The sequence below is a fragment of the Lacerta agilis genome, chromosome 11 (genome assembly GCF_009819535.1).
Source record: "Lacerta agilis isolate rLacAgi1 chromosome 11, rLacAgi1.pri, whole genome shotgun sequence".
Taxonomy (NCBI): Eukaryota; Metazoa; Chordata; class Lepidosauria; order Squamata; family Lacertidae; genus Lacerta; species Lacerta agilis.
Genome location: NC_046322.1, coordinates 53,401,342 through 53,428,409, shown reverse-complemented (window position 1 = coordinate 53,428,409; position 27,068 = coordinate 53,401,342). Strand labels below are relative to the sequence as shown.

General features: G+C 42.7%; 1 protein-coding gene across 7 annotated transcripts in view; it reads right to left on the bottom strand.

The window, feature by feature from the left end:
- Window positions 1-650: 650 nt before the first annotated feature.
- CDC14B (cell division cycle 14B) overlaps window positions 651-27,068 on the bottom strand; it is a 49,245-nt gene continuing 22,827 nt past the window's right edge. For 2 of the 7 annotated variants that reach the window (XM_033163907.1, XM_033163908.1), the window contains exons 5-15: window positions 20,980-21,056; window positions 19,880-19,946; window positions 18,881-18,943; window positions 18,425-18,512; window positions 17,309-17,539; window positions 15,344-15,482; window positions 14,329-14,482; window positions 12,985-13,085; window positions 6,655-6,771; window positions 1,435-1,491; window positions 651-1,148 (exon numbers count right to left, since the gene is read on the bottom strand). In XM_033163907.1, the coding sequence (XP_033019798.1) occupies window positions 1,109-1,148; window positions 1,435-1,491; window positions 6,655-6,771; window positions 12,985-13,085; window positions 14,329-14,482; window positions 15,344-15,482; window positions 17,309-17,539; window positions 18,425-18,512; window positions 18,881-18,943; window positions 19,880-19,946; window positions 20,980-21,056 (1,134 nt within the window). In that variant the 3' untranslated portion in view covers window positions 651-1,108. Of the gene's footprint in view, window positions 1,149-1,434; window positions 1,492-1,763; window positions 1,878-6,654; window positions 6,772-11,631; window positions 11,777-12,984; window positions 13,086-14,328; window positions 14,483-15,343; window positions 15,483-17,308; window positions 17,540-18,424; window positions 18,513-18,880; window positions 18,944-19,879; window positions 19,947-20,979; window positions 21,057-27,068 lie in introns of those variants that run through there. The other 5 variants (XM_033163910.1, XR_004427547.1, XM_033163911.1 and 2 more) reach the window with 5 other exon arrangements.

The window sequence follows — 27,068 nt, the reverse complement described above, 5'->3', positions numbered from 1 at the left end:
GTCCAGGTTCAATCTCTGGCTTCTTCAGGTAGGGCTGGAGTATAGACTCCTGTCTGAATCCCTAGGTGAAGCTGTAGGCCAGGCATGGCCAAACTTGGCCCTCCAGCTGTTTTGGGACTACAACTCCCATCATCCCTAGCTAGCAGGACCAGTGGTCAAGGATGATGGGAATTGTAGTCCCAAAACAGCTGGAGGGCCAAGTTTGGCCATGCCTGCTATAGGCTGTAGGACATCTTGGTGGCTGCAGCAGCCCTAAAGGCTTGCAGAGAGACTTCCCTAGCATTGCTTCTATAGACATGAGATGGTGTGTGTAAATATCTGCAAAGAAAGAAAAGTTACTAGTAAGCTCTCCTTGCTTCCTGCATTTTGGCCCAAACCATTAGTGTTAGGATAGTTTTTCCTCTACCTGCACAGGAGAGCAACTTTCCAAAGTGGCTCTAAAATACGGCACATACAATCTTTACATGTACATAAATTAGAAGCAGTAAGTAACACAACAGACAGTGGTGTAACTTGAAGAGAGAAAAAAGAAACCCCAGGAAACAAAACCATGAAAATAAATCACACTTTGATGGACACTAGTTTAGTAGTCTGTTACCGCTTGATAAAAATCCTACTAAAATTAGGATAGTCAAAATTGTATGGAGCTGTTTGGGGGGGGGGAATGAAGTATCACTTCTCTCCACCTAGGGAGAGAAATTACATTGATAACTTACATTTGTCATTCCAAATAGCTAAAATGCCACAGTCGTCTTGGTGGTTGACAGAAGCCAGATGATTGCCATCACATTTTATACATGAGCGCTGTACAGAAAAGAAAGCTCTTTTGATAACAGGAGTTATTCAGACCGAAGGCTAAAATTTACACGCTGCTTTTTATATTTGGGAATAATTTCCTAGCATTAGAAGTAAAAATGGTACAGTTTACAGTAATTTAGGGTCCTCACACAAAAGTTCTCTTCGCAAAACTAAAACTTCTTCCAACTAAATATAAAAAATAGACCACTGCTTTTTTTTTTCTTTTTACAAAAAAGTTTCTTCCAATTGTTTTAATTGGCAGCAATGTCCTTTTGTTTCCCCTTGCATCCTCTTCCACTCTTGATTGCTTTTAACGCAACACAGTTCTGGTTCTTGGGTTGGGAGCGCTGCTGAAATGATAAAAATGAGGTGTGCAAGATGTCAGGTACACATGGCGAAACACAAACCAGTAATTTAAGCATCGCTGGCCAATGTAAAACTAAGCAAGCAAACAAACAAAAATGGGGCTCGGGGAGGGAAAGAACCACTCACAGACGGCATTTTTGAAAACGATGCGACATCTGCAGTAAACGAAAGCACAGGCCAAGCAACTCAGATTACAAACAGTGAAGCAGGGAAAGGGGCAGGGGGGAAAGAGTTCAGGTCTATAAAGGGATAGCAGTGGGAACAAAGTACCATAAGCGCATTTGTTGTAAAGTATCCCTCTTCCTCCTTTCCCTCTGAGGCATCAGACTGTAGGAAAAGTAGAGAAAGAAAACGTAAAGGGAAAACAATTCTTTCAAGACCAGCCAGAGTTTAATGCATGGAAGTACTGTCGCCTTAGTCAGCTTTCAGTTTAAACAAGAAAGACCAAATGCAACTAACGATATTAAAAGCAGATGGAGATCTTTTAAAACAAAGTGTGTGTCCGTCCGTCCGTCCCCCCAGCAGTTTTTCATGGTTAAACTATCCCTAAAAGAAATTAAAAGTATTTCTTACTGTTTAATTAATAGTGTAGGACTTACGGTGCATTTGATCCTATTCTTCAAGTGCCTTTTAAAATCCATTCTCTCTCCACTCATCGTGCCAACATAATATCTTGCTCCCTAAACTGCTATCTGTAGCAACACGGGACGACTCTTTCATTTGTAGCAAAGGTTTCCAGCCATTTTCAAGAGAAAGAGGGGAGGGGAGTTACTTAAGCACTCTTGAAAACTGCGTAGGAGCTTAAGATCCGAGGGTTTTGTTGTTTTTGTTTTTTTGAACTGGCTGAGGCAATCAGATGCGCCCGCTCCGTATAAGTGCTTGTGAACAACCCCGATATAGAAGCAGTTCTACATATATGTAAAGTACTTTTCTAACAATGGTTGTTTCCCCTGCAATAGAATTTCTATGCTGTCGCCACCCACAAAATGCCTGGTGGTAGCACAGGGCTTTCTCTGTAGGGCATCGGGGGACCTTACACAGAGCACCTCTTAAGGCTGATAAACGTGGCCTAAGCCTACTTTGCAAGATCTGTCACACAAGTATGTCTTGCGTATGTACAACAGATCATTGTCCTTAGAAGTTCAATCTACTGACCAGACCAAGGACTGTGGCACAATGAAGATTATGAGACTGGGGTATGGAAGGAGGCAAGGCTTCCAAAGGAAGCACACTTATTTCCACCCCCCCAGGGCATTTGCTTTTCTGTTTATGCGCCACAGCACTGCACCAAGGGATACATAAAACTGCTGTGTGGCCAACACTGCAAGTTGCTTTTGAAAACAACTCCCTCCACGCCCCATTTGGGTCACCTGTATGTTTATAGGGTTTGTTCAGACTTTTCCAGCACTATACAAGTCAGTTCCCACATCTCCAAAATTCACTTCTGTGTGCCTTACTTACTTCTGGCGTGGGGAATACAGTGTGCTAAATCCCCCTCTGTATATAGGACTTGAGAAAACAAGTTACAGAATTACTAGTCTTTGCCTTTTACTGTATACCCTAGTTTAGAATTCTGGGATGTGGGCAGGGCCGTCTTAAGCATATCAGGCGCCGTGGCGTGGCCAGCGAACTCGCACTCCCATGCTCCGCCAGGCAGCCGGAGGGCGTGGCGCGGCCGGCCAGCTCCCATGCTCCGCCGGGCAGCCGGAGGGCGCTGCCGGCGGGGCTGGAGGGCGGAGGCGCCCTCCAGGCCATTGCGCCCTGGCGCTTTGCGCCAGTAGGCTCAATGGTTAAGACGGCCCTGGATGTGGGCTGTAGCCAATGCCAGTTCTACTCCGAGAACACCCACTGATAGCCCCTCTGCAAAGAGAAAAGAGTCCTTCCATTCAGGAATTTGGACATCTTGGCAAACTATTGTTGGGGGAAACCTGGAAATGGAAGACAGCATGATTTTGCAACCCATAATCTTCCAAACTGATTTTTTAAAAAAAACACAGTGAAGCATAACAGATTTGTTTTACCTTCTCACTTAACATATCGTTTCTAAAATTTCACAAGACAGGATGAGCCACATCACAAGTGCGCCTTGGCTGGTACCTGGATGCGAGCGTTTCCGTTCTCTATTAAATGTTTGATATTATTTGACTGAACAATTGTGAAAGAGGCTGAACAGGGGGAGCGTTCATCACTATCAAAGGTGATGTAGAAAACTGAGGTGGGGAACCATTTTAGGCCCGAGGGCCACATACCCTCACAGGCAGACAGGGGTAATATTCATGCGAGTCTTACCACTGTGCAACAGATTACAGTCCAGCCGTGCAAAAAAATAAAATAAATCAGGTTTCTACACATACACCTGTCCATTCAAATTTGAGCCAAACAAGAGGCAATATCACAGCACTTAGGAAGAGGATGACCTGTCAGAGGAAGGCAGCCGGGGGGCATTCTGAGGGCCAAAGAGGTCTGGAGAGCATTTATGCCTAGGCCTGAGGTTCCTCACTCCTGATGTAAACAACCAATATCTGCTACTCAAACATCAGCGTTCAATTCCTCTCTAACCTCGGTTCCACTAAAGTCCCAAGAAATATGGCTACCACAAAACTACAGGAAACTACTGGGTGATGCTGTATATATGATCCAAAACTGGTTTGAAGTCCGTATCTTGCTAGCAGTTTCATAATTTCTGACCTGGGAATATATCGCAAATCACGCTATGTGTGTGTGTGTGTTTGGGCATGCGCTAAGCAAAAAATCTAAATGTGGAGAAAACCACGAAGCCAGCCAATGCTCTCGATTCCTGCAGTCCTGGTTAACTCTGCCCGCTCAGCTCTCTCCTGTTTCCTGCAGGGGGCAGCGAATCACAAGAGCATGTGCCACCAAAAATTACAATGCGGGAGAAAACATTAAGCCGGCCGATGTCTCTACATAGCTCCATCCTTATTTCAGACATTGTGATTTATGAGTATATCGTAATGTTTAGCCGGTGATATATCACGATAGTGAAAACCAGATATTGCCAGGCCCTACTGTGTACTTTTTAAATCTCAATTATCCAATGCCTAAAATATCCAATTCATGCAACGATTTAGCCCGTGGGCCCTTAACCTACCGACCCAAGATATCTTCTAAGGAAAGGGCCCATTCAGATGCAACACAGCTTGAGCCTTGTGCCTGCATGTTCTGTTCTTGCAGCACTTTTTCTCTCCTTGGCACATCACGATTGAAGACTTTCTTGGTTAACCAAACCTACAGGGCAGAATCCTTGTTGCATAAGCAGAAATCTGCTCATGTAAGAAGCTCCACCTTCTCTTCTCCCCCTACAGTCTCCCTATTTTCATCAAAGGGTCCTCAGAGAGAAAGGAGAAGGGAAGGGGTGGCATGTTTGTGTATATGGTCTGTGCATATCTTGTCTTAATAAGGCAAGATGTAGTATCTGAATCTGGTCAAGTAAAAAGTGTGGAGATTGAAGGCAGAGGTCTATTAGAGTGCAATAGAAATAGAATGCTAGGGATATTTGAAGACAAAGACGTTCAAATAAAGGCATACCAAAGATAAATAATAAGACTATGCAGAAGGGAGGAGGAAAGATAGCCAGCGAAATCAGCAGGTTTTGAGAAACTGGTTCATTGTTCATTCTGCTTCAACAAGCTGAGTAAATAGTGGACTGTGAAAGTAGTGGAAATATGAATAATTTTGAAACAAGAAAAATATTAAAAGTAAAAGCAGGAATTATTTCTGCTGAAGCCACTTAGAAAAATAAGTATTGTCCAGATAAAATTTCATTGACATTGTAAGGATGGGTGGCTGTTACTGTCACAAGGTGTTACATTCACTAGTCTTCTTAAAAATGCAAGAGTAAGACCATGCGCCTCGATAGCACAAAACAACAGTGTTGTAGCAAGTGGATTTGGTTGAGGTGCTAGTAGAAAACAGAAGAAAAGAACAGCTGGAGAAGGGGAATGAAATGCTGGATAGAGGTGATAAAGCTTCTCAACAAAAGGACTCTCACCAATTACTTCCAAGGAGGAAGGTAAATATTTGACAAGCCAGGACAACCCTGCTGCCTTGGAACTAGATCGTGTGGTTGGAGGGGGAGGGGGGCACAGAAAAACCATACTAGCATCTCTACTGCAAGAATACATTTCAAAATGCACCATCAACAACCAAATTTACACTCCCCCAAAAAATAACATGCATTTTTTTCAAACTCTGATGTAATGCAATTTCTATTTCCTTCTGTTAAACTAATGGCCAGTCTCTTTCAAGTGCTGTTATTAAAAAAAACAACAACCCAATAGTTCTAAAATAAACAACGGCATAGCTACGTGAGTGTTTTGTTTTGTTTTTGATGATGTGCACTTAGGAACTAGCAGCCGTCATCTTACAAGAAACGTTATTCCCCTTCCTCTCTCACGCAGGACACAATACCAAAATGGTTCTTGCCATCTACAGTTCTTTTTTCCTTTTTTTAAAAAAAGTAGCACCTGTATGTTTTTCAAATTGGTGACTGATTAAACATGGGTATATTTTAGTCATTCAAAATATATCTTAAATGCACTAATTAAGCAACAAAATATTGCAATCCTGTATGTCGAAGTCCCCCCCCCCCCGGTTTTCTATAAATACCACGCCTCCTGCTCAGTTCTTTAAGGTCTTTGCATCTAAGTAGAGGAGGCATTTATGTAATTTTCATATTCTTATATCTAAGAGACTCTCTCACCCACACAGAAGTCTTTTAAACTTGTTTTACAAGGGGAGGCTGATGGTACTGAAACATCTTTTACTGATTTACTTCAGCTTACATTCAACCTTCATACGTGGCTTCTGAGGTTGTCACCCATCCAGAGCTGGACCTGCTTAGCTTCACAAAGATGGAGGCCTCATGTGCCTTCATGATACATGTTATTCGAAACATCCACATTTAACTCAAGCAGTTCTGTCCTGCATACAGTTTTCCAATACATTGGCAAAGGATACTTGGACCAGGCTGAATGCAACACCAAACCATATTTTAGCTTTATGTGTGTGAGCCCTGGTCTCGCATGCTCCCCGTTCCTCTCCCCTCTTACGAGTCATGCCGTAAGGAGAACATCATCAGCATCCACTTCTACTTTTAAACTAACAGGCAAGAGCTGTGATTAGTTTAAACTATAGTTTCAAGTATGCCAGGATCACAAACCACAATTTGACGTGGGCTTATTTGAAAAGGGGACCCCCCCTCCCGAAAGCTAAACGTAGTTCCTCCCACCCCTCAGATTCAGATACAAAAAGCAACAGGTTAGTTCAAAACTTAAAAGAGGATGCTTCTGACCTCATGAAGGAGGGAAGGGGGAATCTGTGAACGCAAAGCTCACTGCTGCTTGCACTAAAACTACGGCTCAGTGTTTGTCTGAAAGCGGCATTTAATTCAAGCAGCAGAAGCCTGGATTTTATTTAAAGTTCAGCCTTCATTAATTGACACTGTCTGCAGGGCAGGGCAGTAGTTCTCACCTCTTAAAACTGCCTTTTCTTGCAGTAGACCTGGTTGTTCTTTTAGAATGGCCTGAACTGTCAGAATTGCTAGATTCAGGCTGTTTACTTTTCTGAACACTGGACTGCAGAATTACCCTGAAAGGAGTAGGAGAAAGAAATTACTTAAAAGTAAACTGAAATGTACATAATGTACGAAGATAAATATGGCACAGAGTTTTCTACAAAGATGCCTAAAAGACAGGATTTTGTGGACAAGTGTTTTAGGTCTTTCCTCATTGAGTGTGTGGTAGTATTCAGATGTCTGCTCTGTTTTAAACCCATTTAAACTTTTCATTCAGACTATTAATACGGCCAACCATTTTGGGCTCAAGTTTTTACTTCCAAAACAGAGAAGCAAAGGGCTTTCTTTCTTTCTTATTCTTTCTTTCGCAACAAAAGTGCCTTTATGGAGGAGCAAGATCCTACCATACAAACATCTCTGCATTACTCCTGAATGTCTTAGACAAGGCACAGGTGACCACACAATCCAACATATGAGCTGATACTATGAAATATCTAAATATAAAAAGAAATGATTGCCTAAGCTTGACCACAGGAGTTTCTAACCAAAGAAATTGGCTTTTATACACACTGAAAAACCATCTGTGAATCCCTACACTGGGGCTCAGGATTTGCAAATGAACTCTTTAGTTTTCAAAAAGTTATGTGAACCAACACTTTTAAAAAAAAACAATATAATTTCTGCTTTGCTGCTATCCTGTTCTCCTAATGTCGTTGTTTTGTTTTCATGCTTTCCATAGGCGGTGAAGCAGGAACAAACTTCTCCTTAAATTCCTCCACTTCACTACCCAGTTATTACTGGAGAGATTTCATCAGCATACATTACCCAACTGCATCCCTTCCCCTCCTAGCTGGTGCATGCTCACATAGCATCTTGGATAATCATTTCCAGGGGGTGATGCTTGGGGAGTACTCTTTGGCCCTGGGGAGCCCTCAATGTAGAGTTCCTCAAGGTTCAAATTTATCCTCTATGCTATTTAACATCTACATGAAACCGCTGAGCGAGGTTATTATTCAGAGTTCGTTGTCAGCAATGTGCTGATGACACACAACACTATTTCTCCTTTACATCTGTAGGTGAGGCAGTGGGTGCACAGGACCACTGTCTTGCCTCGGTCATGGACTGCAGCTCAATCCAGGTAAGAACAAGGCTTGGTTAGTGGGCAGCTCCCTAGTGGATGCCTGCTCTTGATGGAATTACAGTGGTACCTCTGGTTGCGAACTTAATCCATTCCGGAGGTCCGTTCGTAACTGAAAACCGCTCATAACATGAGGCGCGCTTTCGTTAATGGTGCCTGCCGCTCAGGGCCGTCTCGTCATAGGGGCTGGGTGGTGCGGTGCACCAGGGTGCCAGGCCCCCCAGGGGTGCCCCCGCGAACCTGCCGGCATACCGGGCGCCCCCTCCCCAACCTGCCCCCGCGGGCGGGCAAGGCAGGCACCCGCGCGCCGGCGGGCAAGCTGCAAGCCGGCTGCCCTCCGGAGCCCCAGCTGGAGCGCTGGGAAGGGCGCGCAAAGCCCCGTGCTGCTCCAGCGCCACGCCCATCATCCCCCGCTCGCCCACCTCCCTCCCGCACTGGCCGCCCCTCGGGGGATGAGGGGCGTGGCGCTGGAGCGGCGCGGGGCTTTGCGCGCCCTTCCCAGCGCTCCAGCTGGGGCTCCGGAGGGTGGCCGGCTTGCAGCGCCACACCCCTCATCCCCCGCTCGCCCAACCCCCCTCCCGAGGGGCAGCCAGCGCGGGAGGGAGGTGAGCGGAGAGGCGGCCCACCAGGGGCGCCGAGGGATCGTTGCGCCAGGGCGGCCGATCCCTTTAAGACGGCCCTGCTGCCGTGCTGCCAGAGTGCGATTTCCACTTGCATCCTGGGGCAAAGTTCACAACAGGGGGCATCTGCTTCCGGGTTAGTGGAGTGCGTAACCCGAAGAATTCGTAAGGGGGGCGGTTTGCAACACGAGGTACCACTGTACACTCCCTCTGAAGGAGCGGGTGCATAGCTTGGGGGTACTTCTGGATCCTTTGCTTTCGCTGGAGGCTCAGGCGGCTCCTCAGGGGTGCGGAGTGCCTTCCATCAGTTTTGGCTGTTGACCCAGCTGCTCCTCTATCTGAACAGGGATGACCTAACTTCTCTTGTCTATGTTCTGGTTATCTCCAGGTTGGATTACTGCAATGTGTTGTATGTAGGGCTGCTTCTCAGGATGGTTTGGAAACTTCAGCTGGCGCAGAATTTGGCATCCGGGCTGCTCACCGGGGCAAGACGGTTCGAGCACATTACGCCAATCCTGGCCTGACAGCATTGGCTGGCAATTAGTTTCCAGGGCCGATTCAAAGTACTGGTTTTGACCTACAAAGCCTTAAAACGACTCAGGACCACAATGCTTCAAGGACCAGCTCTCCCTATTTGAACCACCCTGGACCCTGCAATCATCATCTGAGGCCACTCTTCATGTGCCTCCTCCACGAGAGGTCCAGGGGGTGGCAACACGAGAAGGGGCCTTTTCTGCAGTGGCTCCCAGTTTGTGGAATGCTTTCCCCAGGGAGGGTCGTCTGGCACCTTCATTATACCTCTAAGGGCACCAGGGGTTCTCTTCTACCAAGCCTTTGGCCGATTTTATGTCCTTTTAAATGTGTTTTTGGGAAGGGGGGGGGTTATTGGTTTGCTCTTTTTTGTGTTCTTGTTTTTTATTATGTATTTTGTGTTTTCATTTGGTATTTTTAGGCTGTGAGCCACCCTGAGATCTTCGGATGAAGGGCAGTATACAAATTTAAACAAATAAATCCCATCTCTTCACGAAGCAAGATTCAGCTCCGATACTATATAAGAATTTGTCCCACTCTGTTCCTGTCAGCGATTAAGTGGGCTGCAATAATATTTCTGTTCAGTGAAACTTTCCAGGAGGGGCAATGGCTAGGTGACTATGGATTTCTTTATTCTTATTTTTAAAAAATAAAATAAAATAAAAAATAGGGCTTGTATTATTGATATGCTTTCAGTTTATTTCTATTTATTCTATTCTTAGCCACTTTAGATATAGGAAAAGGCATTCCCGAAAACTTTAAAAGGACAGTAAAAATTCAGGTCAGCTATTAAAAAAAAACACATTTTCCTCCACAAGTGGTATGAACCGGTCACCGAGAGGACAATTAACAGAGCAATCCTAACTTACCTTTACACCAGAATTGGGGAGGGGGGAAAGAGTGATCAGCTGGTACAATGATAGACAGATCCACTCCTCGGCTATTTCACAGTAGCCAGAGCAGGAGGTGGGGGACAACAGATTTCATCCCCCTGCCAGGGGCTGAAATAGGAGGGAATGACAGGCATTGTTTCAGTGATTCTGTGGGCATGTGAGGGAAACAAAGGGCCTATGGTTCTGGGGTATCCATAGTCAGCCCCGATCAGCCCCCTTTCTTACCTCCTCCACCCAACATCACTGGTGGAAGGTCTATGCCAGTGGAGATCTAAGTGTCTCCTCAATGGTCCACCTCCATCTCCATCATAACAGCACTCCCAGAGACAAAGGATTGCTCCATTAAGATGCTAAATCCCTCTCCTACAGCAGTGACCACTCCCTCTCCCCCCACATTTTGTAAGTGGGTGCCTTTCAGGTAAGTGACAGGTTCTGCAAGACTGCAACTGTAGTGGCAGCTGCAAAGGGAAGAGACAGTTTAATCCCTCACTGTCATTGCCTCTTTCACTTTGTGACTTGCAGCTGCATCCACCAATTCATTTCACTGGTTGCAATGCATAGCTCATTGCTTCTACTGCGAGACAAGAAATGTGTCTCAAGTCTCCAGGAGTTAATAAAATGCAAGCTATTCTAAGCACACTAAGGCTGATGTGTATACAGTGATTTACTGCATTTTTAAAATTGAAAATGCAGGATATGCTACTTTCCAGAAATAACAGAAAGCAAGACAATGGTCAGCAGCTATAAAGCACCTGTATGAAACTGCTAGGATCAAGGGTTTTGGAGCAAGGTTCCAGCAATATGAATGACATCCAGCTCTTTCTCTTTATTCCCTGCATTGCAGGGGGTTGGACTAGATTGCTCTGGGAATCACTTCCAGCTGTACAATTCTATGATTCTATATTTATAAAGTTAAGGAAATCATCTGTGCCTCATTTCTGTAGGTTTAAATTGGAGCATATAACCGATTAAGCTAGTAAGGGTGAGCAGAGTTAAGGACTGAAAGTCGCAATGAAGCACAAGCTGCTCAACACAAAACCTTCTTGTTAAAGATATAGGAAAATGTGAAATATTCCAAAGTATCACTAGGGGGCGAAAGGCCTCGTTCCTTAAATCGGCCCAGTACAATCCAAGACACCACAAAATTTCCTTTTTCATAAACTATTCTACATTTCCACCCTAAATCAGACAGAAAGGTGGGATTTAAGACTTTTATATGCAAAAAAATCCAGAATACCCGCAATCCAGAAAATAGCTTTGTCCTGTTACATCCCTTTTACAGCACAATCCTATGCGGCTTTGTTCACAGGGAAGCACGCATAGGATTGCAAGTTTCAGTGTCTGACCTATACTGCACTGACAAAGCATCTTTTCAAATCCATAATAATCTGAGAATCGAAATCCAGCACAGATTACTGAGGCAAGGTAGCTATTCAAACTAGTCCAGAACTAGGAGATGGAGAAACCCCAAACGACCTTTCATCATATGCCGATAGGAGGAAACACCAGACAAGAAAAAAACACCATCCATCCTGCAAATGTCTGCAAGTTTTCGAAGGGCAATTCTAAAGCACACAAAATCACAATCAGTTTTTCTTGTAAAAGCAAGTAGCCCAGGTTCCATGAAGCCTTGCCAAAAAAAAGGGGGGTGGGGTAGGAAAAAAGAAGAAGGCTGTAAAAGCTTGGTGCATGCATTTATGAAAGAGGCCAGAAGGTGAACTTCTGTAAAGAATGTAATAGGGACACACTTACACTATGACTCTGTCAAGGGAGGTCCTGGTGGACCTAGGTTCTTAACCCATCTAGACAGAATAGGAGGTTGGGAAGAAGGGAGCCACACACAATCCACCAGATGACAATGCTACTCAGGACAGAGACCAGCATAGCTAGGAGACATCTAAAAAGGGAGTGAGGGTGGGAAGGAAGAGATGGATATGAAATCAAACGGGAAAATCAAGAACTTTTTTTTTTAAAAAAAGAAATGAGTGGTACATTTTAGCCAGTCGCAGTTGAAAAAAAGAAAATAGCTCTATCCGTGTTCTTTGGTGCTATTGGGGGGGGGAATCCCTTCCCTGTTCAAAGGCCATGCTGTATTTCTAGGGAGATTATTTTAACCTTCCTTTGATTTACAGGGTAAATCTAAGAAGGATTCTGCAAATCACTTTTCACCTAACTGCCCCACACCCCCCGCAAACTCTGCCTTAGCTGCAAATTAACTATTTGGATAGGTTTGTCCAAATGCCATTTAAGAATACAATTTAAGAGCCTGCTGGAACAGGCCGATGGTCCATTCAGTCTAGCATCCTGTTCTCACAGTGGCAACCAGGTACTTATGGGAAGCTAAAAAGCAGGACCTGAGTGCAATCTCCGCCCTTAAAAACACAGAGACACAAAACCTTGCTCATAATATAGCGCACCGGTATTAAATGCTCTCTGTGGGAGCATCCATCAATTAGGCTACATCTGCTTGACTAATATTTGGCCTGCCTGATCTAACAGCAACACCAGCATCAAAACATACATACACACTTCAAACAAAACAGAGAGAGAGAGAGAGAGAGGGAGATGTGCTGCTTTTCTACATTAAAATTATATTTTAAAAGTATTGCATACTTTTTACCCGATATGCTTTTTTTCTAACCATAATGCACATGCAAAGGAACTTCTTTTGGCCAAAAGCCTTCACATTCACACACACAAACACAGGGACCTGATCCAGCAGCAGTTTGCCTAAAGGCAAAAATCAAGAAACTTCTAAGTTATGGGCAGGAAAACCAATCTTGGAAGGGCCTTGTTTTGTAGCAGTTTTGTTTTAAAAAATACACTGAAACAAAGAAGCTTTTAGGCATTGATGTAATGTTCGGTTTAGTAAGTGTTTTGTGATTTAGCCAATGAGCCTGATATGTTAGGAGATGTGAAACTCACAGTGGCGGAGAGGAGAATTTACTGATGGTAAGGGAATGAGAAGATTTGGACATCAAGGCGACAGCGAGTGGCAATGAATTAATTGTGTGCAACTTTTAGAGTACCTAAAAACATACTGAGGAAGTCAGTCTTTAAGAAAGAGGCTTTTGCATTTGCAGATGCAAAATAAAGTTAACTTACGTTAGCGGAACTGAGTTTGCTTTCGACTGCCGTTTACTTTTCAGGGCACGAAGCTTATCTCCTTGCGTAACGGAGTGCATTTCTTCTTCATCATCACTGTACTGTAAATAAATGGTAAATCATTGGAATAATTTATAGTATACTACAAAGTCTTGATGCTGATGCATAAAACCTGATGCATACCAGACCACCAGTGAACTAATGAACTTTTCACCTAAAGTAGCAAAAGATTTCATAAAAAACAATTCTTCATCATTTTGGTGCGTATCTGTTTATTTTCTTGTTAACACGGGTGTAAAAACCCACAGGAGGAACCCCCTCTCCTCAGCAACAGAAACTTGTGTATCTCTCTTCTGCTACTCAGAAAAGAATATCTAAATTATGTCCTTTCAATCTTGCTCATTCGTCACACATTTTCCCTACTCTTAGGATGCTTTTTAGGAATAGGAATACGGAAGGGCATACGAAAAGAATCCAACACTTTGCTTCATTATACCCACATTTAGCAATGCCCTAAGATTACAACAGAGGGAATTCGGAGTTCTTGGTAGAATAATGCAGGAAAAGAGGAGGAAAAGGACACTAAGGACTCAGGCCAAAATAACAAGTCTCTTGTAGGTTTAATTCCTTGAGGTTTGTAATACAAAAACACACAGAAGATGATTTCTTATTCTTCGTTATATGGAAGCTGCCCCTAGATCGTTTCCATCGCAAGAACTCTGATAGACTTCTCTTGCAACAAGAAACCAAATTTATCCATCTTTTCAATATGATTTCTCTCCGGGGTCTGAACAACCATCAGGACTTTGCTTCCTTTCTATAATTAGCTCTAATTTATACTGTAACTTTAAGACCAACTGTATCACTGTTGCTTTAAATTCTCTCAGTAGATTGTTATAACTCTTTTTGTAATCTCAAACTGTACCACTGCCACTTTAATTCTTTAGCAGACCACACCTTATCTTTCTCTTAAATTCCACAAACGCATTTGAGTCACTCAACTCGAAATAATTGGTACACTTTGACCTGAAAACTCTTAAGACACTAGTAGGTAATATTAACTTTCCCTGTACATTTCTTTGTATATTTCATATATGTGTTTGTAAATCTGTAGATGACTAAATCTGTTGACAACTTCAGACTTTGGATATGATAATTAACATAGGGTCTCTTAATTTTCTAGCTGAGGAAGAATACCAAAACAAGGCCTTGTCCTGGCGTTTTCATTTCATTTGTATTGGAATTAAACCTACAAGAGACCTGTTATTTTGGCCTGAGTTCTTGGTGTCCTTTTCGCCTCTTTTCCTGCTAAGATTTACAACAGCACGACATTCGGGTGATTACCAGTTCAGAATCTTTACTGCTGCCAATCTGACTTTTGGAATCATTAATTGAAATGTCATCTACTCCTGAAAGAATTTTTGTAACAGTGTATTTTGCTGTCTTCCTTAGCTTTGCACGGAGAATATCACCTTCCAACCAAAGTTCTGACTGTTTCCTGTTACAGAGAGAAAATACAGTAGAAATTACCAGAATCAATTTTTGACTACATTTATAAATCCAAATTCATAGGTTAAGCAGAGTCCGGTAGCAGGTGTGCCATCCTCTAATGTGGTACAAAATGGTTCTCAATATAGTCATGTAAAATATTTATCGCATTGCATTCAACTATGCCCTTCCATTTGCAAAATTATTTTGACCTAGCAGCTGTTTCCAGTAATTGGAAAATGAGGTTATTTTTTCCCCAATTCCTCCTCCTTTTCTCTGCACTTGGGGGGGGGCACAATCTCACATGGTGCCCCATAACATGGATTTTAGGGCGCTGTGCCTAAAGAAAGCTTTTTTTGGGGGGGGGGAGGCCTGCAGCACAAAATCACATGAGACCACAGCAACCAAATTGGCTGGTGTGCTCTCACAATAAAAAGTGGGAAGATGGTGTCTGGAAAGACAGCATCCCTGATTTGGGCTTCATAGTGTTGGAAGGTGTGCTACTGATGGGAAGGCAAGTCAAAGGCACCACAGCTCTAACCAGATGCCGGTGATTGCAGGCTGCTTATACTGCGGTTTCCGATTTACGTGTAAAGCAGCAAGGAGCAGACCAAGCCAGCAGTCAGAATTACCAGTGTCTTCAGAAGGCACACAGCCAATCGCTGCTCCCTATGTGGGTAACTGCTGTTTTACGGTCCTAACCTCCTTTAACCTGTATTTAATATATCAGAAGGCAGAATGGTCATTACCAATTTGTGTGAGGCCAGGTCCTGGCCACAGCATGCAAATAATTAAATAGTTTCAGCACTGATTCAATCTTTGGTGTGTGTGTGTGTGGGGGGGGAAAGAATGGGTTTAAAGGATTACTTACTCCAACAGGAAGTGCTGCTGTGCTCCAATCACAGAGCCAGGTCTGCAGATTCTAATCCAGGCAATAGCTTCAGCAGCAGTCATCCTGTAATGCTTCATAATGTAACAGGCTATAAGTGTGCCAGTTCTGCCAAGTCCAGCTGCGTGGAACACAAATAAGCTCGTTCTTTTTTCTGGCTTTTGCAAGCAGATCCTCATTCAGGCTTTATCATGGTTTTATGCTCCCTCTGCAAACCACAATTGCTTGGGCCCTACATTTCTTAGACCAGGCCTTCACAAAAAGGAACACCAAGCACATCAGGACATGTATTTGGTGTGGGTGGGTGGGTGGGTGGGTGTCGGGGGGGGCACACACTATATAGCTCAGTCATACATCACATGCTCTGCATGCAAAAGGTCCCTGGTAAAGTCCCCAGCATTTCCAGTTAATAGGATCCATCGGGATGCAGATGATGAGGTTGCCGTTTGTCTGCCTCTGGAGAGCCGCTGCCAGTCAGAGCAGACAGCCCTGGGCTAGATGCACCAATAGTCAGACCTGCTATGAGGCAGTTACCTATGTTCCTATTCTAGTTCCTTTTCTGTAACTGACAGTATCCTCTGTGGTCAGCTCAGAGTGCCCTGTTGATGTATTTTATAAACAAATTTAAACAGCAAATGCTTGAGCAGATCCAAGCTTGAATGAAGCTCCTCAGCTTTCATCAATCTCTTTGAATGGTTAGGGGATGCTCCTGAGCTGAGCCACCTGTGGCCCTCTGGGGAAATGGGGGGGGCGCTACACAATTTTCAACAACTCTGCTCCCTCCTAACCCCAAGTTGCTCACAGCTCACCCCGTTCAAGAAGTGCTCCCCAACCTGTTTGGATTCAACACACTGTATTCGTAATGAAAACTTGCTAAACTGCACCAAATGCATACCTGGACATAAGGTGGCAGTCAAAAGTTTGTTCTGGAAGGGATCTTTCAAAAGTTTTTGATACCCAGATTTGTAATATACAAAAAAGCAAACTGAAATATATCCATATGTTATTCTGTAAGGATGTTCACCTTTATTATTACTTCCAAACGCTTGAGCTGCACATTGTCACTTTTCTCCCATAAAAAAACTTTTGTAAGTTATCACTACCTCTTGGGTGACTTATGATGAGGGTTACCTGTAGGTGGCCTGGCTGGGATGCTCTTTATTTACTACACATTTATGCAGGTAACTTATTTATTTCACATTTGTGCTTGTTACAGTTTAGTGCAATCCACTGGAACACAGGCCGAAAGCAGGATGTTTAGAGGCTTACTGCTTCCATTTCTTAGTCTCTAACTAAACTATGGTGCTGGAGGAGACTCTTGAGAGTCCCATGGACTGCAAAAAGATCAAACTTATCCATCCTTAAAGAAATCAGCCCTGAGTGCTCACTGGAAGGACAGATCCTGAAGTTGAGGCTCCAGTACTTTGGCCACCTCATGAGAAGAGAAGACTCCCTGGAAAAGACCCTGATGTTGGGAAAGATGGAGGGCACAAGGAGAAGCGGACGACAGAGGACGAGGTGGTTGGACAGTGTTCTCGAAGCGACTAGCATGAGTTTGGCCAAACTGCGGGAGGCAGTGGAAGACAGGAGTGCCTGGTGTGCTCTGGTCCATGGGGTCACAAGAGTCGGACACGACCTGAACGACTGAACAAAGACTATGTATGATTAGCAAGATTCCACATTGAAGTTGGAAGTAGTAACCTAGCAAGAGGCCACAGCAGTTAGGGATGAGATGGAAGAAAAAACAGACTTCCAACATTCTAATGACAGAAATGTCAGAATCCTTGCAGTACAAATTAATTTTAAGAGAAACTGGTGTGGTTTTGCTCAAATTGCTTAAAAAAAAAAAGCTGTATAATGGCTGAACTAAGTGATGGTTAATAATGCATGCTGTGAATGCTATTCCAAAAAGTTAGCGTCAATTACTTTAACTCATGATTCCTGTACCTTTGCAATGAACTGCTATAGCACCTTCGGCATTTTCACAAATACTTAGGAATGTTCTGATGATGGCATCATTAGGTATACTTCCATCAGCAAAGAAGAGCTCGTAATGCTCAAAGCCAGCCTCTTTAAATCTCCTTGCATCATACACTCTCTTGTTTAGACGGATTACAGTGGTAACATTATGTCTTCTGAAGTAGGGAAAATAGGCCTCGGGGGCATGGTGTGGGTAACCTGGAAGAAAGGAACCAATGAACCTTTACGGCAGGGTAGAACAAAATATCAAGCAAGCCACCCAGAATACCCCACCAAAACCTATCAACCCAGCCTGTTTTCAAATGCTGATTTCTATAGTTCAGTGATGACCAACTGGTCGACTGCGATCGACAGGTAGATCCCAGGAAGATCGCAGTCGGTCCCGGGATCCTTATCAATCGCGGGATTTAAAGCAACGTATAATGAATGTTTGCACCCCTGCCCCGTCCCTACGTAGCTTCAAAAGGGCGATCGTTTCTAGTATGCTGCCGACGTTAGTTGGCTTCATTGTTTTGTGCACTTGTTAAGTGTCCTAGTTAATGGTTAGTTAGTAGTAGTAGTAGTAGTAGTAGTAGTAATAATAATAATAATAATAATAATAATAATAATAATAATAATTTATTTATACCCCGCCCATCTGGCTGGGTTTCCCCAGCCACTCTGGGCGGCTTCCAACAGAACATTAAAATGCAATAATCTATTAAACATTAAAAGCCTCCCTAAACAGGACTGCCTTCAGATGTCTCCTAAAAGTCTGGTAGTTGTTTTTTTCTTTGACATCTGGTGGGAGGGTGTTCCACAGGGCGGGTGCCACTACCGAGAAGGCCCTCTGTCTGGTTCCCTGTAACTTTGGGGGGAGGTTAGCCTCCCTCCCCCCAAAAAAGCTCGACAACTATGGCCTTTGTCCCCTAAAATAAGTTCTTCCTCCCTCCAATGACAACTGATAGATCACTGCTGGTTTTTTATACTGGGAGTAGATCACAGTCTCTTGGGAGTTGGACGTGCCTGCTATAGTTGGTAACGCAATAAGTAACAAAATAATATATTGTTTCCGCCGCAAGTGCCTCTATCTTTTAAACATACCATTTTCAATTTTACTTCTTGAGTGTGGTCCACTGAAGGCAATGAATTTTTTTGGTATTATCCAGTTAAAGTCTCCATTTTCAGCCCTCTGTTAAGAAAACAGAAGAATTGTTTACTTCATCCCTAAAACACCCCTGACATTAGTCACATTTGCTTCGGTGAACATAGTGAGGATGACGAGGAATGCTGATGTAAGGTTTTGCAGAATAAGAATGTGTAATTCTGATTTCATCTGGGATTATAGACCACATGCTCTCACACTGTCATGCGACAGCCTTAAGTGTATTGAAACATCTTTTTGTTATTTACCTTACTTTCCTTGACTCCACATACTTAGATATAGACTATCTTGAAAACAGAAAAAATCAAGAGCTATAAGTAATGCATGCCAATTTTAAGCAAAGACAGTCTCAGCAGTAATTATAAGTAGACATCAGTAAACAGAATGATGCTTACCTCATAGTGCTCATATTCATCTACATCAAATGAATTGAAATCAAGGAAGCCATACCGCAAAGCCTAAAATTTGCAAGAGAGTAACTTTAAAAACAACAACAGAAGCCTTGTAGAATGGACCATAAATGATCACTTTTAGTCTGTCTCTTTTACCATTCCGTATTATCTACATTGTCTGAACTAAAACTTTACTTATGTAAATGATACATGCGAAGCACTCAGAAATTGCTAAGTGAGTGTTATTATTACTACTACCCATGCAGTCACTCCTGATCACACATTGGAACTTTTCCAACACTATCTTCTTCTTCTTCTTCTTCTTCTTCTTCTTCTTCTTCTTCTTCTTCTTCTTCTTCTTCTTCTTCTTCCTCCCCCTCCTCCTCATTGCAGCCTCCCCCAAATCCAGTCACTCCAGTTCAATTTACTTACAGTGGTACCCTGGGTTACGCACACACCGTGTTGCGAACGCCCGCAACCCGGAAGTGTTTCCAGAGCACGCGCGACCCCCGGATGCGCAGAAGCGCTCAAATCGCACTTCTTCTGGGTCCCCCCCCCCGTGTGTTCGTGATACGCCCGCCCGCGTTACATACCGTGACCCGAACTGGACTGCGTACATAACCCGGGGTACCACTGTATTTAAAACCATGGGTCACCACAAAGCTAATAAAAATAGACAACAGCTGGCTTACTGACCAGTGAAAGGCCACTCCTGAGGGTCAGAGGACCCTCTAGAATGATGCATCGTTTGGAATGAGAGGCTGCAAGAAGGGGGGGGGTTTGATAGAATTTGGAGGGTGGGAGGTGTCTTACAAACACGGAAGTGCAGTCTGATCTCACTATGGATCCAAACCACAATTTTGGTTTGGCTTATTTCCCCCTCTCCTTAATTATCCAATCTTTCGGAAGACTAATCTTTCAGATTTCAAACTGTCCAGAATCCCGTACGGTTCTGATCAAAGTACAGGGTTCCAGATCACACATGGAATTTATTTTACTAACCTTATTTACCGCCTGAAAGCAGTCGAGCAGCGTCAGATGAAAACTGCAGGTACCAAATGCAGCATCCCTGCAAGGCACACAAGTGTGAACTCAACGTTGGCCAACTTTCCCAAGGAATTTTTTTTAGGCTTCCTGACACAACACAACACAATCTAGTGATTTCTATTAGTTAACAGCAAGGAGATAAATACGTGTCAAAAGGACACTTGAACTGTTCCCTAGTTTTGTGGCATACAATTGCAGCTTTTCCAGCAAAAGCTAAATGGTCTCAATGTATGGGCATTGGTTTCCTAAGCCACACCAGTGGAGCAGTGACGTGGCAAGGAAGGACCTTGTTGTGGCTGGTTGCCCTGCTCTCTTGGGTCAACAGACTGGCTCACTCCACCAACTGGAGCCTGCCCATCCTTGCTGCCCATGGCCAACCTGTCCCTTTCTTGAGAGCTCTCTGGCCAGCAGATGCTGCATGCTTCACCGAGGCTCACACTGACAACCATGATGAGATGAGAGGAGTACTTAGGTCAATGCGTGTGGGGAGCATCATGTGCAAAGTTAAGTCCCAACTGCTCGATTCATTTTCTGCAGTGATCTGCCCTGCATGTGTGTTGAATTCTCAGAACTGGATTCATTTGCTACGCTAGGCACTAGTCAGCCACAGGTGGAAAAATAAATTGCTGCACTTGGAAGCTCTGTTGTCATGGGGGCAAAATCCACTAGCCACTTAAGTAGGTAGCTAGCTTGGCCCCCCATCAAACTTGAAGCCTGCGGCTACAATTCAATAAACACTTATGGGGGGGAGCCTTGCTGAATTCAGTGCAGCTTACTTGACATGACTAGGACTGCACTGTGTGTGTCTACATGTAGAGCACTCCAATCTATCATACGAGAAGTGTTCAGCTGGTGCAAACACAAAACTGTATTTTATGGATCATTAACTAAACAGCAGTGTTTAAAAATTGTTTTCTTGGGACATTTTGCCATGCCATAGCAAATTGCATGGGGCTCCTCTATCTGGTTTATTATTATTTTTAAGAACCTGCCAAGAAAGGGTAAAATGAATATTTTTTAAAGGATGGGCGGTTTTAATACATGCTTTCATTTACCTGAAAGGAAGATATGTCACATTTTCGGACACTAAATGCCTGTATATGTTTTCTGGAGATTCCCTCAGATATATTATCTATTTTGGAAAGAGAGAGGAGAAGGAAAAAATAACATTCATATGGTGCTTTTAAGTTAACTACAAGATAATATTCTCTGCAGTTCTCCCACCCGCCAAAGCAAGGAATACAGTAGAACAAAGGATAGCGTGCATATAATGATACAGAGGACTGGCTATAAATACACATAGATAGATATTTTATTTCGGCTTTTTGCCCATGTATAAAACAAAACAAAACGGTACAAAATTAAACCATAACAGCATAAGATAATACCATTACAAGGTGATAATTTCATCATCAAATGATAATACCATTACAAAAACGCAAGACAAGGGGATCGGGTTTTTAGATAAAATAATAATAAAACTTTCAATAATCAAACAGCATTCCAGAACATCTCTTATGCGAGAGGACTGCAGTTAAAAACCTTGCAACCTGTAGGGTTCCTATGGGGGGTCCGTTACTGGCTATAAAGTAAAATGGCGGCCAATACAAAGCCAGGAAAAATGGAACCGAGAACAATTCTGCATACATAAATGCTGTTCAAGCTCCAGAAAGTGTTATTGCAGTAGAACTGCAGATCAGAATTAGATTCCGGTTCAAAACAGTGCAACGTTTTCTCCATGAGCCGTTAGCGCATCCCAAAAAATTTTCAGAACCATCAAATGGGTCAGATTTTAAACTAACAGGATTGGCTACTGAAGGCTTTGCATTGCACAGCAGTCTGGCATGTAAGCAACCAAGTCCAGGATTATGGTTACTACTGTTACAACCATGTTGGTACTCAATTCACACAAACTGCTTTTATCAAGAAGAACAGCACCCACACGATTTGACAACTCTGGTGGAATCCACACCACATCCATGATATATCAGCTAGGCCTGGCTCTCACAACCAGCCTACGGTTGCTTGCAAGGGTGAGACTCCTATCTATATTACTTACTTTTATAGTGTGGCAAATGAATAACCTCTGGCATCGTACAACTAACTTTGTCAAAGTCACACAAGGAACATAAATCATTTTAAGCCACCATCAGCGCAAGACATGAAGTGTGACTATTTTCATTCCGCCTATTCAATCATAATTTTAAATAATAAACAGTTTGCAATGAAAATTTACAGAAATACACTCCATTAGAAATTAAAATAGAAAATACAGCACAGGCAAAGTTTGGCAACTGTACACACTTCTATCAAGTTTCACCCTCCCCAGTTTTCAAACCTTAAAATATAATGCTAGGTGATACAATTTTGCAATCAGCCTTCCTAAACAACTGTGCTCTCCTAGTAGACAAAACAAAGGAAAAAAAATTATAGGCAAAAGATAATTCAGGAGCTGCAATTCTTGATTATCCAATTAGCATTCCCAATACAATATGGCTGTACACAAAGCAATTATCCATTGCATGGACTGAAGAGACAAGTCATGTTTCATTAACATTCAAGTCCTGTTTTGATGAACAGATGCTACACAAAGTAGCACAGCTAGGTAGTTTTAGTCTCTGGAGTTACTGGTCTTATATTGCTTACATGGCAATCTGTATTCAGTTACTTCAAAATGTGGGAGAAATGAGCATTGTTGCACTTGGGGGCCCCTCCTGCACATTCTGATTAGTGGGGCGCTGGAATCGTGTCACAACACCCTCAGTGGCTTGTACGTTCAACAGTACAAGCTATTCCTGTTAATCTTGAAGGAGAGCTTCGCTGGCTATAGGCACTGATGGGAGTGTATAACAGGACGCCCACCCCACCCCTGCAAGAGCTTGGAAATTAGAAGCCCTGCACTTGGAAAACTACCTTGCTTAAATTTCTTTTTAAGAAATGCAGCTTCGATTTGCTTTAAACACAATGCTGTCCTACAAGCAAGTAAAATACTATTGCATAAACGAGCAGGTTCTTCTGGAGTTGCTTCTAGGTAAAAGCTAAAGTTTGGTGGAACATCTGCTGTAAGACCTCCCAGTCTCAATTCATGCACATCTGCATCTGCTGGGCGAGAGCTCTGAACAGGAAGGCTGGAAGTTCTGGTATACTTCGTAAGTGATAACCTATTGAAACCATGTCCTAACAAAGACCATCTCTTCAGTAAGGATGTTGCAATGGTATCATAAGGTGAGGATGGGAGGAAATCAGTGGAAGAAAGCACTTTTCTAATGGACACATCAATTGCTAAGGTCACTACTTTCACCATGGTTTATCTGCCAGAGCTGTCGCCTCACCTTGCTCTAAGACAGGAGTGAGGAATCTCCAGCCCATTGGTCCATCTTGGCCTGCCAGGTCATTTCCCTTCACAAGCCACACCCACCTATCCATCAGCTGGCAACACTAGGTGGTGTCCGCACAGGTGTTGTGGGGCCAATCCTGCTGGGTTGTTGCTTTCCCACTGCCTTCTTTGCAGGGAATGTGCTGGTGAAGCAGACCTCTCCACCCGCCACAGTGGGTCAACTGAACCAATGGATTCAGGTTACAAGAAAGGAGATTATGATGAAACATCAGGAAGAACTTCCTGACAGCAAGAGCTGTTCGACAGTGGAACAGACTCCCTTGGGAGGTGGTGGACTCTAGTTTTTAAGCAGAGGTTGGATGGCCATCTGTCATGGACCCTTTAGATGGTATTCCTGTATTGCAGGGGGTTGGAATAGATGACCCTCGGGGTCCCTTCTAACTCTACAATTCTATGATAATACGATTATATGAGAAGTCTAATAACAACCTCCCTACCAGGCACCAAGTCCACAACTACTTATTTTCAACAGTACTTCAGCAAAACAATCTCCCAGATCATTCAATGGCCCACTGACATGAGCCTATTTAGCGTTATTACTTTCCCCAGTTAGACACAAGCATGTACAAACATTACAAACCTTCAGAACAGGTTATGCTTTTGTTTTAAATGGTTTTGGATGCAAGTGCATGCACGCTTGTGAATGTATCATCAACCAATAGCTTTATTTTCTTCAAAACTCAGCCCAAAGGTACCATGCAGATAACACTAGCTGGCTGTAACTCTAGATAAAGGATTAAGAGTGGTTCATCAGACTTCACAATCCCTGTCCCAGCCCTTCCCTGCTTCGTTGTATATTCCTTCTGGCCACTAAATCATTGGTACAGATACCAAATCATTGCATAGGTAGTAACGGAGATTCAATTGCAAGAGGGAAGGTCCATTCCAGATTCCTTAACCATGGTTAAGAAATGGGTAGCAGTTCATCTGTTCCTTTCGCAGGAAGTATAACTGAACTGGCATTTCTATACCCTATCAGTCATGCAATATTATGGGGAAATATACAACTGATCAGAGTTAAAGTTAAAACAGTTGACTTTTGGTCAAGTGTGCGAGAGAGAGAAACCTGTGGAAGTTAAGTGCATATTTTTATTTTTAGAAAAAGTAGAACTTTAAGCCCTTGTATTCTATAGATTTTGTTGTTGTTGTTTTAAATAGCAACTCTTCATCAGCTTTACAAAAGAGTGGGAAAGAAAGCATCACAGAAAGACAGAAACTAAATAAATACAGCAGAAATAACTTTCGTAAGACAAGGCACAAACATAACTCATAAACTGTTTACAATAATAACACTGTAAAAACAGACTACAGAAGCAACTTGCCAAGTGGGCAGAACCAGTACCCTGGCTTTCTGGCAGTGGGTTACTATTGCTTTCTGGGAGGGTTAATGTGGTGGGGAGGTCAGCGTAGTGCAAATCCACTAGTAGAACCAATCTGGCACTCCTGCCAGTGTGTTTGCACTGCACCGACCTCCCAGCTGCCTAATGCCTCTTGATAGACAATAACAACCCACCTGCCAGGAAGCTAGAGTAGCAGCTGCACTCTACCAAGAGACAGCTTCTGTAGATAAGTATAAAAATGAAAAGTCACAGGTGAAGGCAAACATTGAGACCTTGCATAGATCAAAGAAGAAGATATTATTCCTTGGGGAAATGAGAAACAACCACAGTGGTGAAATATACACCCTTAGAGAGAGAGAAAACATTGTAAGGAAAAAAAAACCCCGCACAACCCACTGCAGGTTTTAGAAAAGAGACAGGACACAAACACACACCCGTCCGTTTACTGAAATGTAGAGAAGGCTATGAAAGCCAACACAAGATACACAAGAAACCCTGTTGGTATCAAATTCGCATGCATTAACCTAGAAATTTTTAATTTAATTTCAGCTACTACTGGAACTACTAATGGAAAGGTTAGATATTTGGATGTTACATCAGCAGTGGTGATTCTGCTTCAGCAGCTCCATCTAAAATAAGGATACATCTAGAAAAGTTGGCAAACTGAACCCAGGAAGGATTAAGGAAGAAACAAAGAACACAAGAGGTGAAGGAAACTGCTTACCCTGAAGGAAGAAGCTGAGAAAATAAAGTACACAGAGATGAGTCCTGGAGATGACCTGAATTACAGCAATTCTTGAGGGTAGGACCCAAGAAGGGTAGCCCTCCAAAAGGACATAATTAGTGCCAAGCCTGAGAAAAAGAAACACTGTTACTAAGTTAATGCAGGATTTGCATACAGAGCCGAGATGGAGGCGGGAGACAGAGGAGGAGGACAGGACACACAGGAGCTATTTCTGAGTTAAAACAGACAAAGGGAGTCAGAAGAAAGGATATTAACCCATGAAATAATAGAGAAGATCAAAAGCACCCACTTCATTCTTCCTAATGTCTCAACAACCAAAACTGATTTGTAAAAATGTTACATGGAAAAAATACGAGAGACACACTGCACACACCTCTGTAAATCACTTCAGAAGTAATCTCAAAGTATATTTCTATCTGCTAACAAAGAACTATAAACCTGTCCAAGCTAATGCAGTTCTGCCTTTTAAGTATGAACATGTTGGAATTTTAACTGAGCAAACTAAAGCTATGACATCTTATTTCACAACAATCATTACTCTGCTACCAAATATTCCACGTATCACCCTCCCTCAATGCAATGGCCTCAGGATGTTTCAGTCCCAGCCATCGTGATGACCAATGGTCAGGGATGATAAACATCTGAAGAGCAGCAGGTCAATGAAGGTTGTCACATATCCTTTTCCAGCAGCACACACAGGCTAATACATGCTGCTCAATTTAATATATGTCACAATTACATACAGATGATTAGTGACGAAACCTACCCAAAAATTATGTTCAAGTCACTAACAGATTGTTTAACCGTCCCATTTATTATTTTGAGTTATTGCACATTATTTGAAATGCTTCTTTCTTCTGTTTCTAAAGTTCAGGTCCCCAAATAACCCAGTTTTTGATACGGTATACCACAAGAAACTCTTATTGGAAGATCCAAGAGAGCAAATGGCCTGATAGGAAAAGACAAACGGAAGAAACTATGTCACCTACAAACACTGAAAACATAAATGAAAATGTCATTAATGCTTCATGATCTTCATGGAATGAAGGAACAGCACATTCTCCGTGCCTCAGATTCAATTTCTGAAAACATTCTAGATGCAACAGGTATGATAAACAAGTTTTCTTAATTTGAGATTGTACCTTATTTGGCTTAAGGTTATATGTGGTCATTTGAATTGGAAACCCAATTTTCACTGGAGCATTCAAGGACCAGTGATTTCAAGGCATGTCTAATACTTTCTCAATAACACTCTCACTATCCTTCAGGTCTGTGTTTATTTCCAAAATAAAACTTTTTAGGAATAGCACAATTTGCAGTGCTGTAGTATTACAGTATTCTTAGATGTATCTGAAATCAACAGCCCCAGAGTAACATCTAAAAATGCATTTGATACATTCATGCAGGGGTGTGTCAAATATGTCATTTCTTTTTTTTGAGCAGGGGAGATATCAAGGTATCAGAAGGTTAATACAGCCACCTACAAAACATTGAAAAACAACAACAAATATTTTATTGTAACTCCTTTTACCATTAGAGAGTATACTTGAAAGCATTAACATTCTGGTGATAAAATAAATAGATAACTCCACAGTGTTTATTTATTTATTAAATTTCTATTCAATTACTATTAGTTTCAAACAGTTGCAGTCATAGAAATCA